At 45.3% G+C, this 14,576-nt stretch overlaps 3 protein-coding genes across 3 annotated transcripts; 2 read left to right on the top strand and 1 right to left on the bottom strand.

The window, feature by feature from the left end:
• Window positions 1–8,694: 8,694 nt before the first annotated feature.
• On the top strand, window positions 8,695–9,967 carry N7477_002685 (FAD-dependent oxidoreductase; the record flags this gene model as incomplete). Its single annotated transcript, XM_056964348.1, has 2 exons — window positions 8,695–9,575; window positions 9,640–9,967. 2 exons carry the CDS (start codon window positions 8,695–8,697, stop codon window positions 9,965–9,967), a joined length of 1,209 nt encoding a protein of 402 aa, XP_056824301.1.
• A 314-nt stretch (window positions 9,968–10,281) lies between these two features.
• N7477_002684 (cytochrome P450) lies at window positions 10,282–12,075 on the bottom strand (the record flags this gene model as incomplete). The annotated part of the gene is made up of 4 exons (XM_056964347.1): window positions 10,282–10,540; window positions 10,605–11,198; window positions 11,245–11,853; window positions 11,906–12,075. The coding sequence occupies 4 exons, from the start codon at window positions 12,073–12,075 to the stop codon at window positions 10,282–10,284; spliced, it is 1,632 nt and encodes a 543-aa protein (XP_056824300.1).
• A 648-nt stretch (window positions 12,076–12,723) lies between these two features.
• On the top strand, window positions 12,724–14,408 carry N7477_002683 (cytochrome P450; the record flags this gene model as incomplete). The annotated part of the gene is made up of 4 exons (XM_056964346.1): window positions 12,724–12,848; window positions 12,916–13,506; window positions 13,561–14,117; window positions 14,173–14,408. 4 exons carry the CDS (start codon window positions 12,724–12,726, stop codon window positions 14,406–14,408), a joined length of 1,509 nt encoding a protein of 502 aa, XP_056824299.1.
• Window positions 14,409–14,576: the final 168 nt, after the last annotated feature.

The raw sequence follows: 14,576 nt of genomic DNA, 5'->3' as shown, positions 1-14,576 counted from the left end.
AGGAAACTGTTGGGATATAAGGGGAAAGCTACCACGAAGCAGATCGTGGCCCCTTAAGTCCGTGGGATCAACCTTAGTCCGGCTGGGTCAGTCAGTGCCAGACAAAGGTGGAAGGTCAAAGGTCGTAGGATAGACTATAAGCAGATATAGCCTAAACGAAGGCAGAACCACAGTCCTGAGGATCAAAGGAAGAAGGATAGAAGAAGGTAGAGATGACTTTTGAAAGTGGACAATGACTTAAGGAAAGTAGAACTGACTTCAGGAAAGTAGAACTGACTTGATTCTATCTGCTAGACAAGAAGGACGTATTTATAGGCTAGGATAGCCTAGAAATGACGTCTAGAATAACATACAAATGACGTACAAACACTAGGCAGCAACATAATGAAGGTGGCAAAGAAGGGAACCGAAGAGAAGCGAAAAGAATGATGTCAAGGATCGACGGTCTAAGCCACCCCGAAAGCACCCCCGCAGGATCAGGATATGCATGCCTAAAGGTGGACCATTTTACCCCTAAGGGAAAGTGGTCCGCCTATCCTTAAGGGGACCGAGGGTCGAAGTCTGTTCACCGGGGTCCGAAGACCATGGTCGAAGTCCGCGGGCAAGGCATGCCCGAAAGCACCCCCGAAGGAACGGACCATTCATGCCTGAAGGCGGACCATTTACCCCTAAAGGAATATGGTCCCGCCTATCGTTCGGGGAGGGCCGCGGACCAGAATCAGAAGTGGTCAACACATCATTTTGATAGAAGAAAAATCTGGTCACGTGATCAATGCAATCTGGTCTTATATGTTGAATATAAGGATAGATCTTTCTATGTAGCATTGGTCTATATTCCAATAGAAACTAAGATTACCCTTACGATTAGTAAGCTCGCTAGGTCTACTCCGAAGATACGCGCTAGAATAGGTAAAGGTATTAGTATAGATATTACTAACTAGCGTATTAATAAGGTACTCTCGTAAGTATATACTTAGTTAAACTTCGCAGATATCTCTCTCTTAAAAGAAGTAGAAGGTAAGATTAACTAAATTATAAGAGATATTACTAAGTATTATTGGGAGATAAATAGTCCTATTAATATGAAAGGTCTAGCCGCGAAAGTAAGCTATTAAAATACCTAGATAGTAGATACCTTACCTATATCTTCTCCCTATAAATACTTTAGAGACCTCCTATTTATAATAGTTTCCGTTAGCGGATAAGTAGTTAAGGTATATATTAATACTAGATCGTTAGTTAATATTATCCGTAGAGATATCGCCTAATCTATATAAGCGCAGATATAGCTAAAGCTAAGGCTAAAGCTTATTTCTATTAATAGCGGTGAGTTCGTAGTTAGTACTTATATTAAGGATTTGCTAATTAATATTAGTAATATTATAACTGAGTTATATACTATTGGAATATAGACCAATGCTACATAGAAAGATCTACCCTTATATTCAACATATAAGATCAGCATTGCATTGATCACGTGACCAATTTGGGGCCTTCTATCAAAATGATATTTTGACCACTTCTGATTCTGGTCCGCGGCCCTCCCCCGAACGATAGGCGGGACCATTTTCCTTTAGAGGTAAATGGTCCGCCTTCAGGTATGAATGGTCCGTTCCTTCGGGGGTGCCTTCGGGCATGCCTTGCCCGCGGACTTCGACTGATGGTCTTCGGACCTCGGTGAACAGACTTCGACCTTCGGTCCCTTAAGGATAGGCGGACCACTTTCCCTTAGGGGTAAAATGGTCCACCTTCAGGCATGTATAGACTGATCCTGCGGGGGTGCTTTCGGGGTGGCTTAGACCGTCGATCCTTGATATCATTCTTTTCGCTTCTCTTCGGTTCCCTTCTTTGCCACCTTCATTATGTTGCTGCCTAGTGTTCGTACGTCATTTGTATGTCATTCTAGACGTTATTTCTAGGCTATCCTAGTCTACAAATACGTCCTTCTTTTCTAGCAGATAGAATCAAGTCAGTTCTACTTTCCTGAAGTCAGTTCTACTTTCCTGAAGTCAGTTCTACTTTCCTTAAGTCATTGCCCACTTTCCAAAGTCATCTCTACCTTCTTCCTTTGATCCTCAGGACTGTGGTTCTGTCTTCGTTTAGGCTATATCTGCTTATAGTCTATCCTATGACCTTTGACCTTCTACCTTTGTCTGGCACCGACTGACCTAGTCGGACTAAGGTTGATCCCACGGACTTAAGGGGCCACGATCTGCTTCGTGGTAGCTTTACCCTTATATCCCAACAGATACTAATAAATTATAGTTAGATTTCTACCGCTTTAAGTATTAGGCTAATCCTCCTATTATCGCCGACTATCGTAGGGTAACCTAGTTATCCTTCGAAAGCCTCTATCGTAGGGTATCTCTTACTCCCGACCCTATAACGCTTATACCTATTATATTAAAGTTATAAATATAAGAGCGAGGGAGTATAGTTATTCCGTAGTTATTTAGCTAGTTAAAGGAGGACTTCGATAGGTATCACTTAGGTAGCCTTCTTACTCTCGTATATAAGAAGATAGATATATATAATTATTACTATCTACCTTATATAGGTAAGCCTCGCCTTAGGTAGTTAAGGAATATATAGCACGATATTATTTAATAGCTTATCCGTTAGGATCTAATATACTATATATACTATATTTTTTTTTGGCTAAATCACGCTTACTAACTGATCTCCTTCCCGTACTACGTAAAGAGTACTATACCTAAGGAATAGACTTATTTTAGGTATATTAATATAAATCTAAATAACCTAGTGTAGACTAAACGAGATAGCGTAATCCTATAGGGTAGTCTAGTATTAGATAATAAAGATAAATAGAACTATACTAAGATTTTACTTAATATATATTACTATATTTAGAAGTGGTAGGCTCTCGTGCGGGATAGGATAAATATTATAGATAGCTTTATATAGAAGATTAATAATTATCTTTAGACCCTAGAAGATACTAAGCGATATAGCACTAACTAGGTAAAGGAGATCTATATAGCTAGTGATATCCGAATTAGTTTACTTAGTATCCCTTATAGGTTAATAAGCCCTATAACTAAGAGGCAGAGAAGCATTTTACTATAATTTATATATATTAGAGATAACCACTTAACTTTAGATACTCTAGAGTCTAATATATAAGAAGAAGTGTCTGCGGCACACCGAGACCTTACGTAAGCTCTAAGAACTCTATTAGGGCTTACGAGTAGTACATATAGCCGTCTGCAGTATATATTCCCTATAGCGCCATAATTCCGCGGGGAAGGTTTAATCTCTAAATACTTAGTTAGTTATAGCCGCTAGATAGACCTTTAGTGTATTAGCTAAGTTAGATATTCTCTTCGGACCAGATAAAGCTATAGTAACCGCCTATATTATCTTATAGAGGAAGAAGGCGTAGTAAATATACGCCTAATTATTCAGAGATATAATTAAGGCGGAGAAGCTAGTATTCGGGAAAGATTCCTTCTTCCACTATTAGGTATTAGGGCTATATATTAGTCCCCCTAATCCAGAAGTTATACCTCCGGAGGATAATAATAATAAGAAAGAGATATAATATCCGCGGCGATAGGGAATAGGTATTCTGGTCCTATCTTTCTTTACTTTTATTAAAGTGGCTTAGGTATTCTAAATTGACTGCGCTTAACTACGGGACGGTTAATTTTATAGGGAGAGGTAATATATAGTGGGAGAACTAGTGACATAATAAGCCTATATATAGCCTCAGGCATAATTTAATATCTGTAGTGCATAGTATATCTCTAGACACACTTAGAGAGAGATAAGTTATCTACCTAATTCATTTAGGATTCACCCAATTTCTTCTATCCATAATACAGTATTAAGATTATCCCGCACGGCCGCAACAGGGCATCAGTACGGCCTCATCCAGCATCCTCTATACCAGACAGGCAGTGTGTGTGTGTGTGTTGTCCAGTCTGCATCGCTAGACAGCCATCGAGCCGTTCCCATTTCAGTAACTTATAAGGAACTCCGAAATAATAATTAAATTATGAAAGACTAAATTAAATATCTTAATAAAAAAATAAATCTTCTTAAATAAAATTAGGAGCTTAAAGGGGACTAAACTATATCTATTTTAATAAGGACTTAGCTATATAATAAAGATAAATTAATTATAAATAATAATAAAAGGGGTATTAAGATTAAAGATATCCCTTTCTTTTTTAAAAACTTTAATTCATAGAAATATTAAAAATAGATTCTTAATATTAAAAATAAATTCTTAATCTTAAATATCAATTTAAAGCTAACCTAAAATAATATCTTACTAACTAAGAGAAGGTACTTATAGATATAATAATAATAAAATATAACTGTCGCTAAAGATAGCTATAATATATAAATATAAAATTTATTAAAGAGTAATAAGTAGCTCTAGGACTCACCCCGCCCCGCGGGTCTAAGATTAGGAACCTCTACCCGTACCTCCGAGAGTTAGGGTCTAATCTTACTAATCCTAACCCTAACCCTAACCCTCTAAGGGTCCCTTAAGGCTTACCTACTGAGGGTCTGTTAGACCCTTAAATATATAATTTCTTTATATCTTTCTTATTTTAGATATATAAAATTAATAATTTAGCTTATAAAAATATTATTATTTATAGTTATTCTAATATCTATTTCGATTTTTCCTTAATTATATATTAATATTTATAAGATTTAAAGAAATTAGATTATAAATAGATAATTTATATATTATTATCTTAATATTCTAAAATTTAACTTAAATTATATAGTAAGTAGCTAATTTTTAAGGGGGTTATAAAAAGTTAAGAGTTTTATAAAAAAATATATATTAAAGGTAAAGTGAGAGTATTATATTCTTTTAATACTAAAAATATACTAAATTAAAAGCTTTTTTTAGTTATAAAATTAATAAAGACTTATTTAAATAATTATTAATTTAGATTTCTTATAGGTTTTCTAATTATTATATAAAATAAGTTTAAAGATTTAGATTATTAGACTTAGATATTTTTTATTATAAAACTTAAGATTATATAATTAGAGGGTCTAAAGAATAACTCTAAGGGTTACCCTAAGCGTCTTAAGGATTACCCTAAGGGTCTTTAAGGTTACTCTCTCCGTGACCTAATTAGATAAGAGAATTTTAGCTAAGTAAAGGTCTATAAAATAATATATTAATTTATATCTTTATATAATTAAGATAAATAGATTCCCCTTATATAATAGCCTTTTTTTTATCTAAAATCTCTATAAGTCCTCTTATTCTATCTCTCTATAATATATATATTTATTATATCCCAAATCTCTAATATATATCTATTCTTAGTAATTAAGGGGGTTAGAATAAGTAAGTTATAATATCTTATCTTAGATAATAGCCTATTTATAAGCCTATTTTCATTAAGTTAGCTTACCTTTAATATAATACTTAATACTCTATAGAGAGTACCTTTAGCGCCTAAGAGCCTTATATAAATTAAACCTAACTTAGTAAACTAATTCCTATTATATTGTCAGCATATTCAAGGACTGTCAGCATTACCTTTGTCAGCATATCAAGGACTGTCAGTATTACCTTTAGCCATCCAAGAAGACTATGATCTTTAAAATTGGTCAGGTAAATACGAAAAGCCACCTAATTATAATAGGTCTATTAAACGGTGTTCTATGGATAGACTATTAATGATACCTTGACAATAGGTCTAGACTATTGATGATACCTTGACATAGGTCTAGACTATTAATGATGCCTTGACAATAGGTCTAGACTATTAATGATGCCTTGACAATAGGTCTAGACTATTAATGATGCCTTGACAATAGGTCTAGACTAAAAATGATGCCTAGACTATAATTGATTTCAAAGCAAGACAGGCCTAGACTTAAAACAATGCAAGTCTAATATAGGCCTAGAATATTGTTGATTGGATATAAATATGTCCGCAATTCCCTACAAGAAAAATATAATTCTTCTTCAATCATCATATCATACCCTGAGGTTTCCTATTAAGGAAATATTCTTTTATTCATCGAAGGATAAAAGACTTGATCTCCCATTAGATCTCCCACTGGATCTCCCACAGATCTCCCACTGGATCTCCCACATATATAAAGATAAAATAAGTAAGAAGTTTATGACTTAGTGTCGGGCTATAAGGGTAAAGCTACCACGAAGCAGATCGTGACCCCTTAAGTCCGTGGGATCAACCTTAGTCCGGCTGGGTCAGTCGGTGCCAGACAAAGGTGGAAGGTCAAAGGTCTTAGGATAGGCTATAAGCAGATATAGCCTAAACGAAGGCAGAACCACAATCCTTAGGATCAAAGGAAGAAGGATAGAAGAAGGAAAGTAGAAGAGACTTCAGGAAAGTGGAAGTGAGATTCTGGAGGTGGGAAAGTGTGTTCCATTCAGTAAGTGTACGAAGGAGTAGATATATGGTAGCCGTGCGGACCAATGCGGGTCCGCACGGCAGAAAAGTTGGGTAACGTGACCGTTTCCCCCTAACAAGACGGCCCTGTTATCACAGAAGTGACCTTAGGAAAGTGGAAGTGACCTTAGTTCTTTCTGCAAGGTAAGAAGGACGTATTTATAGGCTAGAATAGCCTAGAAATAATGTCATATAATATATATAAATATCATACGATATCATACGATCACTAGGCAGCAAGATAATTAAGGTAGCAAAGGAGGTGGCAAAAGAGGGGAAGGTCCCCGAAAGAAACGGACTATTCATACCTAGAGGCGGACCATTTTACCCCTTAAAGGAAAATGGTCCCGCCTATCTTTTAGGGGTGGCGAGGGGCTATTGCCCAGTCGGCCGCGGGCCAAAATGGTCCGCGGGCCAAAGTGGTCCGAAACTTATTTTAGTAAAGGAAAAGTCTGGTCACGTGATCAATGTTTTTCAGTCTTTGGGTGTCAGGATATATAATCGGTATTTTGTTAGGGTTTAGGGTTTTGGCTTTTTGACCTTATATGTTGAATATAAGGATAGATCTTTCTATGTAGCATTGGTCTATATTCCAATAAAATCTATTTCTTATAATTATATTATAAAGGGGTAAAAGTGCGATAACTATAAGCGTTTAAACCAAAATAAAGGTAAATAATAGTAATTTAAAAGAATAAATTAGTAGGATTATATATCTAAATTAGGAATAGTCAACTTTTTTTATATAAATAAGGGCGGATAAGGGCGGTTAAGGGCGGCTCTTATAAGGGCTAAGGGCCGGGTGAGGGCAGGTAAGGACCCGCCCTCCGCCCGCGAGGGTCGGGCGGAGGGCGGGAGATGCCGGCCCTCAAAATATTTTTTATGAGGTCTACCGCCAGACAGCTATCGAGCTGTTCCCACTTAATACTCACACACGCTTCAACATTAATATTCTAACCACATTCTGATTCGACTAATGGAAGAGGCGCATTGCTATTGCAAATAGCCTCAGGAAGCTTCTTATCTATCATGGAGCCCGCTCGGGTGTTCGCATTGAATTGGGATACTGCCCCACTTCACCGCATCCTTGCCTCAGCCTCCATGATATCTAGATCCATAGCTTTATCTCCAGAATCAATCGTCTATCATATCTCTCATCATTCATCTTCCATCTTCCTAATACTATAACAAAGCGAATAAGAATTGTATATTAACAGTAGCACATAGCGCTACGTAATAGCAAGGGCACGCAGTGCCCAACTGCGCACCCGGCGCCCGTTAACGTCGATTTTCTAGTCTGATATATGGGACTACCTCCACAGCTGTGACGGCATCGGTTCTGGGGACGGAAGCGGATAAATATTCGAAGAGCGCAACAATTACTCGACACGACTTATATGGCAGTTATGCCGAGGCTTTTGCAACGCTCTCGCATTCAGATACACCTACGGATATCCAGGGAGGTCAACTCCGGTCTTCGGGGGGTCGGGATGCGGCTGATGTACCTCCTGCCCCTGGATTCACCTTGACTGGTAGGAAGAGGCTCAAACAGAGTCTACAGCCTCTTTGACAGTTCTATGCAAGCGATGGAGCTAGGCGTTTTAAGAAAGTGCGTCATTTACACGCCTGAGCCGGTCGTTATCGGTTTACGCCTACATGAGCTCAAGACTATGTTCGTCAAGGCTATATGTGATTTCATTGTTATTTCTTGCTCCGGGACAAGTCTCTGTGACAACCACGGAGCATCGCACCGAACAGGTCGAGATGCAACCCTCACAGTTTGCGTCAACCACATGCACCAGTCTACATTCGCATGGCTCGAGGGAAGTTGACAGCCACGGTCTTTCGAACAAAGCCCCAAATGTCCTGCGGGTATCTAAACTCTGCAACCCTGACCCATCAGACCATTGCTGGTCTTGCCGGTCCGACTAGGGCCAAGGCGTACCCCAGATAGCGCCCCCATGGGGTAAGTTCCCCAGACCCCACCACGCCCATGGCTCCCCACACAACCCCTCCAGGTCTCCAAATACCCCCAGAAATAGACCATAAGGGTTCTAAATGTTGTATCATCGGTATAAGCTAAGTTGAGGCGAGAAGAGAGAGTGAGCAGCAATACACTGTTCCCGTGTTCGCTGCCAGATCTGTATCAACCACTCCCGTCTCACAACCACGAGAACTACCTGTGAAGCAAACATGACAGTAGCACAGAAAGACTTCAAGGTATGTTCTTCCCAGCCCCTCCGCAAACCACTGCCAGCCCTAACATTCTGCTATGAAGATCATCGTCGTCGGCGCCGGGCCCGCAGGCCTCCTTCTGGCCCTCCTCCTCTCCAAGCCCGGCATACCCGTCACCCTCCTCGACGCAGCCTCTGGGCCCGACCACCGGCCTCGAGCAACCCACTATGGACCCCCCGCAGTCTACGAGCTGCGCCGCGCGGGCGTCATGGACGATGTTCTCGCGGAGGGCTTCCTTCCCAAGAAGATCTGCTGGCGCAAGCTGGACGGCACCTATCTCACCGGCCTGGACAACTCAATTCTCGGTGACGACCCGGACCGTGTTGCCTGTCTGCCTCTCGACCAGCTTGGTCGGATCCTGGCGAGACATCTCGCCAAACAGCCGGCGGCAGAAGTGAAGTGGAATCACAAAGTCACGGGGCTAGGGCAGGACAAGGGGAAGGCTTGGGTAGATGTTACCACTCCAGAAGGTGAAAAAAGAGTAGAGGGTACATACATCATCGGCTGCGACGGGGCCAACTCCCAGATCCGTCGAGCGCTGCACGGCGACTGGACTTTTCCTGGCCGCACATGGGACGAGCAGATTGTCGCGACGAACGTGTACTACCCGGGTTTTGAGGCGCACGGGTACGAAGACGCGAACTTTATCATTGACAAAGAGCACTGGCACATGGCGTCCAAGATCACCAAGGACGGCATGTGGCGGGTTTCATATGGCGAGCGGGGCGGGTTGACGCACGATGAACTGAAGGAGAGACAGGCCATGAAGTTCGAGAGGATGTTGCCCGGTAACCCGAAGCCTGGGGAGTATGAGCTCACGAACTTTAGCCCGTATAAGGTGCATCAGAGACTCGCGGTCAAGATGAGAGAGGGGAGGTTTTTGCTCGCTGCTGATGCGGCGCATTTGTGTAATCCTTTGTAAGTTTCCTCTCTACCCAATCTTTATACTGAAGGGTTGATGAACTGACAGAGTTGTTTGCAGTGGCGGTCTCGGCCTAACAGGAGGCATCGTCGACGTTGGCGGTCTAGCCGACTGCCTGTACGGCATCTGGGCTGGGAAGACCGAGGCCGACGAGATCCTGGACGTTTATGATAAAGTGCGGCGGGAGAAGTACAGCACCATGGTCGACCCCATCTCGAGCGAGAACCTGCGGCGCATGATCAGCGACCCGGAGACGGTGCTGGAACCGGGAAAGGACGAGTTTCTGACGCTGTGCCTCAAGGCCGAGAAGGACGAGGAGTTTGCCAGGAAGATGATGAGTGGGATCTATGAGTTGCAGTATGATTTCACTAGGCACTATAAGCAGTAGACATGGGTAGGGTGGATTTGAAGGGGAGTGGTAGTTGAAACTTGTTTTGTTTCGAGCCGTATAGTTGATTTACCCCTGCTCAAACACATACTTTTACAATGTAGGGCTTCCTAAAGCTTTCGTGCGCGTCTGTTTCTATTCCATCTTGTCGGATAGGACGTGCAGACTTAAAGTGCCGCACAAGTCTGCAACATCTGTGATCCCATTCCTTCAGGTACGAGCGCTTTTAGCGATTGCAACTACCAGTAGCTAAGATTTTGAAGACACAATCGATTTTTCAGTCTAACACTGTTCTACCCGACATGGAAACCAACTTACTCCCTATAGCGCAACCCCTCAGCCTGCGACTGCGCATACGCCTCCCGAATCAGCTTGGCCCGCTCAGGCGAGCGAGGCGTAATGTCGCACTCGAACGGCGTAGGAATGCTCAGGAACCCGGGCATCATCACAGTAGTAGGCTCGATAGGCCTCCCGTCATGGCCAATCTTCTTGCCGATGTTGAAGCCCCAGACGATGCGGGAGATGACGATGAAGAGGGACTTCTCTGCCACGTGAACGCCGGGGCAGACTCGTCTGTTATGCACATAGTCAGTGAGATGAACTGAGGGTAGGAAAAAGGGGGCCAGTTCAAACTAACCGTCCTGCACCATAGGCAAAGTGATCTCGCTCATAAGGGTCATTGATACCAATGTACTCTGCAGCCGACAGATCCTTGCCCAGATACCGCGACGGGCGAAAGACGTCGGGTTCCGGGTAGCGACTCGGGTCGTTGTGGATAGCCCACCAGTTGAGCACGACGACCGAGTCCTTGGGGATGAAGTGGCCCTCGTACCAGTCATCTTCGGTTGAGGAGTGATACATGCCGTACTTGTTGACGGGCCGCCACCTCAGCGTCTCCTTGATCATAGCGCGCAGATAAGGGAGGGCCTTCTCGTCGTCCCACTGCGGCAGACGATCCGGACCGACAACACGATCGATCTCTTCCTGGGCTTTCTTCAGCTCATCCGGGTAGAAGAGCATGCCGAGGATCCAGTTGTTGATTGTCGTGGCCGTCGTCTCGGAGCCGGCCTCGATCAGACCGCCGCACGTGTAGGCGGCCAGCAGGTTGTCGATGCCGTTCTTCTCGGGTTTGCCGAGGTAGAAGTCTTTGCAGAAGCAGTCGCGCGCTTTGCCTTCGTCCGTGGTCTTCTTTAAGGTTCTCCCAGAGGTCGAGGTAGATCTTGCTGTCGTGCTTGAAGGTCCGCTTGCCCCAGGTGTACCAGTTTCCGACAAGGAACTCCGGCAGCTTGGCAAGGGCGGGGAAGGTCTCGACGAGGAAAGCGCCCGGCGCCATGATGACGGAGAGGTTCTCCATGACGCTGAAGATCTTGGTGATGATGGGGTCTTTGAAGGTGGGGACGCGGATACCGTAGGCGACGAGCATGATGACTGAGGTGGAGTAGCGCCGGTTGATGGTGTAGAAATTGTCGGGCTGGTCGAGGAGATTCTGCAGCACGACCTTTGACTCGAAGTCCTGCACGGGCTTGTACTTGGTGGCGGCGCCGAGATTGAGCAGGGCATGGCTGTGCTTGCGGAGGTTTCTCCATGCTGGGCCGTAGGGCATGAAAAGCTGGCGCGACTTGCCGCTGGCGACGTCTTGGGCAAGAGGCAGATGCGGCCTGGAGGAGTAGATCCCCGACTTTTTGTCCATCAAGTCTTTGACTGCCTTGGGCGAGGAAAGCCAGATGTAGTCTGTGGCGCCGATCTTGGTGTAGAAGACGTCGCCATATTTGCGATGCCATTCCCGCACTTTGACGCGAACTTGTTCTCCGTCGGCCAGATCGTAGAAGTTGCCGATAAAGGGCCAGCCTCGGGGTCCAGGGGGGGAGTTTACTCCTCCGGGGATCCTGCACGTCCACAAGTTAGCGGTGAACACGAGTTACATGACTCTTTGTGCACTCGGAACGTATACTCACGGTAATGGAGTTGGGGACCAGATACAGATACAGCCCAACAAGCACAACGGCTAGTGCAAGTCCGTACTTCATGTGCTTGTTATTGGCGCTATGGGAAAGGGAGGTCGCGAGGGCCGTGAACTGGGCCATGTCGAGAGGCTCTGGCGACTTCATGGTTGCGGTGTCTCAGGTTGCACACGCAAATGGTTCTCAGCCGGGCACAATTACGCGTAAGAATCGCTTCTGAATCCTGATGACTTTCTGAAAGAGGTCAAGAGGAAGATGCCTTCTTCTAAGCTACTGGGGCCTACTATGCTCTCATGCCGAGTCGTACCCCAACCAGCTGGACAAGTTCCAGGCTGTGTAAGTGGTACTTCGATACTTGCCTTATTCGGCAACCCCACACTTTTCTTCTCTACTCCTGTTCATCGTCGCCTCCTCTATCAACACCCGGTCATCCCGTTTTCTTGACCACAATCAGTCCACTTCCTATCGCATTATTTTCGGAGCGTTGGAGATGTGGAGGGGTTGTACATTCTAGACTTCTCAAACCTTCTCTATGGTCCGCATTATCTGATCCATTTGGAAACGTTATCCTCCAAGCTTTCGACCTCCTCCCTCCGTGGGGTAACTGATGCCGTCTCCAGCCTCTCGACGGCGACCATGCATTACCCCACACGGCACTGACTTCAACCCCACAGTGTCATGTTCCACGACGCATAGCGCGAACCATTTGAGTCGCGGCCTATTAGATCCAGACAGGTCTTGGATGTTTAGAAGGAACAGGTCTTTGCTCTTCAGACATCGATCGCACCGGCCAAAATGTACAGCCACAACGGCACAGACACGGCCGTCAAGCCCGGCAAGATGGCCCACCAGCAACTCGTCCTCGCTGTCACAACACTTGTCATAGCCCTCTTCGGAACATGGCTATTCCGCAGAGTGCAGTACAAGCGGAAATACAAGATGCCCGTCGAAGTGCCCGGCATCCCGCTCTTTGGCAACACATTCCAGATTCCCCCCCCTTCAACAAGGACCATGGGCCAAGAAGCTGGCCGAAAAGTACGGCGAGATGTTCACCTGCAAGTTTGGCGGCACCACATGGGTCTTCCTCAACTCCTCACGGGTCGTCACGGACCTTCTCGAGCGCCGCGCGGCCATCTACAACTCCCGACCGCCCTTCCCCATGACGCAGGGTATTATCTCCGGCGACTCGCGCATCGTGCTCATGCCGTACAACGAGCAGTGGCGCATGACGCGCAGGATCATGCACCAGATCTTAAGTGCTAGGGCGCTGGACGTCTTCCTTCCGTTTCAGGAGCTCGAGAGCAGGAACTTGTGCTGGGATTACCTCGAGAAGCCAGATAGGTGGTGGTCGGCTAACGCGCGGTACTCGAACTCGGTTATTATGAGTGTTGTATTCGGGCGGCGGTCCATGCTGGATGACCCTGACGTAGTGGAGCTACTGGAGACTATGGAGTTGTTCTTGGAGAACCAGCAGCCTGGAGTGAATATTGTCGATGCGTTCCTTTTCTTGGACAAGCTGCCCAAGTTCTTGCAGTGGTGGCGTCCACGGGGAAACAGAATCTTTGAGCAGACAAGAGAGTACGTGTTGTCTCAATCCCTCAGCCATTGTGCGCTAGCTAACGTTTGAAACAGCGTATACCGCCGCGAAGTGAAGCGGTTGGAAGAGAGAATCGAGAACGGCACCCAGCGCCGATGTTTCGCTACTGACTTCCTGGAGACGCCGGAGGCCAAGAGCATGACCGAGGTCCAGAGGCTGTTCCTGTTCGGCACGCTCATGGAGGCCGGAAGCGACACCACGAGAGTGACGCTTGGTCAGATCATTGCGGGTGCCGTGACTTCCCCGGACTGGGTAGCTCGTGCTCGGGAGCATCTAGACGCAGTATGTGGACAGAATGCCGAGAGGCTGCCAGAGTTTTCGGATCGGCCTAGGCTGCATTACATCTCTGCCGTGGTAAAAGAAGGCTTCCGGTGGCGGCCCAACATTGCCGAGATTGGCGCCCCGACCATGTTGATCAAGGATGACGAGTACGAGGGGTATCGCTTCCCTGCTGGGACCGTGTTCACGTGGAATGCGTGGGCGATTGCGCTCGATCCTAAGGAGTACCCGGAGCCAGAACGTTTTTGGCCAGAGAGGTTCCTCAACGGTGATGAGGAGAATGCTCTCAAGGGCCACTGGGCATTTGGACCGGGTAAGCATTCAGTTGCCGCTAGCTTCAGACGTGGTTCTCTAACAGCTATCACTAGGTCGCCGGGTGTGCGTTGGATGGAAGGTGGGAGAGATGAATGTGTGGATCGCAATAGCCCGCCTTCTCTACTGCTTCGATTTCGAGGCAGTTCCTGGGGAGCCCATCGACACGATGAGCATTCCTCAGCTTACGAAGAATTCGGCGCCGTTCCATGTAAAGGTAGTTCCCAGAAGCGCAGCTCATGCTGAGTTGATACGGAGGGACTGTGCGGAGGCTGTTAAGACGCAATACTAAAATTACTTAGCTGTCAGGGCTTGGGAATGGAGTGTACCTTAAAACTCATTCGGTGCCTAAAATGTACAATTTGCATATTTCCCCTCTTCCCATGCCCTTGAGCTTCATATGCCCGGTGTTTGGAGATCAGAAACCCCACACGTACCCCACGCTCTTGACTTGTCCTAT

Source organism: Penicillium maclennaniae (assembly GCF_028827695.1).
Source record: "Penicillium maclennaniae strain IBT 15551 chromosome Unknown utg000003l:1.0-5670915.0:1.0-5674809.0, whole genome shotgun sequence".
Taxonomy (NCBI): domain Eukaryota; kingdom Fungi; phylum Ascomycota; class Eurotiomycetes; order Eurotiales; family Aspergillaceae; genus Penicillium; species Penicillium maclennaniae.
The sequence above is the reverse complement of the archived record's forward strand: the minus strand, read 5'-3'. Positions and strand labels throughout refer to the sequence as shown.